This window comes from Otolemur garnettii, unplaced genomic scaffold (assembly GCF_000181295.1).
Source record: "Otolemur garnettii isolate 467f Iridium unplaced genomic scaffold, OtoGar3 scaffold06585, whole genome shotgun sequence".
NCBI classification, from domain to species: Eukaryota; Metazoa; Chordata; class Mammalia; order Primates; family Galagidae; genus Otolemur; species Otolemur garnettii.
In genome coordinates, this window is record NW_003858980.1 from 1 (window position 1) to 1102 (window position 1102).

Sequence of the window (1102 nt, forward strand, 5' to 3'; positions counted from 1 at the left end):
CCTACTTAGCCTACCTAGATTTCTCATGACGAGTTAATGCATGTCCGTGGTTGGGTGCACCTGTAGTTCTGTTTATTGGTCAGTGGAAATGAAAACCCTGCTTGTCTTGTCTTTGAAGATGGGTTTGCGTCTATAAAACTGACATAGGAATAGTCGGTTTAAAATGAGTTTGTAGTTAGGATTTTTTTAAAAGAAATTTATGATTGGTGCTTTATTATAGCTGTGCATTTTTTTTTTTCCCAGAAAGCATTTTAAAATTAAGAAGACTTGTCCTAGCTATAGCATAGATCTAAAATGGCTGTCCTGGCCATTTTGCACACAAGTGTTGGCTACGGGCAGACCTGGGAAGGCAGATGAGGACGAAATAGCGCTCCACGTCAGGGCGATCCACAAGCTTTGGGTCGAATCCCTGATTCTCGGTCCTAAACTGCTTACTTCCTCAACTTGTGTCATTAGAAGCTCTCAACAGAATGCCTTAATTTCTTTTGTTTTTATTTTTCCTAGCAATCTAAAACAAATTCACTTGCCTGAGCTCCCGAATTTTCCTTGATTGTTGTTTAATTTCTATGTTCAATGGTGTTATAATTGTCTGATATGATGATTTAATTGTATATAAGGAAAATTCACCGTGTTACCCCCTGGGGCGGGTGTCTGGTTCAGAAGAGTTTTGAACTCCTCCCTGAAACTGAAGCCTCCGGTTTCACTCGAGCTGAGCAATTAATTCCCTTTTCTGTTTTGTTTTTGTTCTGTGTTCGGTTACAGAACTCCAAGATGGGAGGCAAGCTGAGCAAGAAGAAGAAGGGCTACAATGTGAACGACGAGAAGGCCAAGGACAAAGACAAGAAGGCTGAAGGCGCGGGGACCGAAGAGGAGGGGACCCCCAAGGAGGGCGAGCCCCAGGCGGCCGCCGAGCCCGCCGAGGCCAAGGAGGGCAAGGAGAAGGCGGAGAAGGACGCCCAGGACGGCGAGGGCAAGGCCGAAGAGCAGGAGGGCGCCAAGGACGCGGCCGCGGCCCCGGAGGAGGCCCCGAAGGCGGAGCCCGAGAAGGCGGAGGGCGCGGCCGAGGCCAAGGGCGAGCCGAAGGCGGCCGAGCCGGAGCCCG

General features: G+C 49.2%; 1 protein-coding gene across 1 annotated transcript; it reads left to right on the plus strand.

Moving 5' to 3' along the window:
• Positions 1–767: 767 nt before the first annotated feature.
• On the plus strand, positions 768–1095 carry BASP1 (brain abundant membrane attached signal protein 1; the record flags this gene model as incomplete). The annotated part of the gene is made up of 1 exon (XM_012814093.1): positions 768–1095. A coding segment is annotated over exon 1 (324 nt), but the record flags the coding sequence as incomplete, so codon positions are not given.
• Positions 1096–1102: the final 7 nt, after the last annotated feature.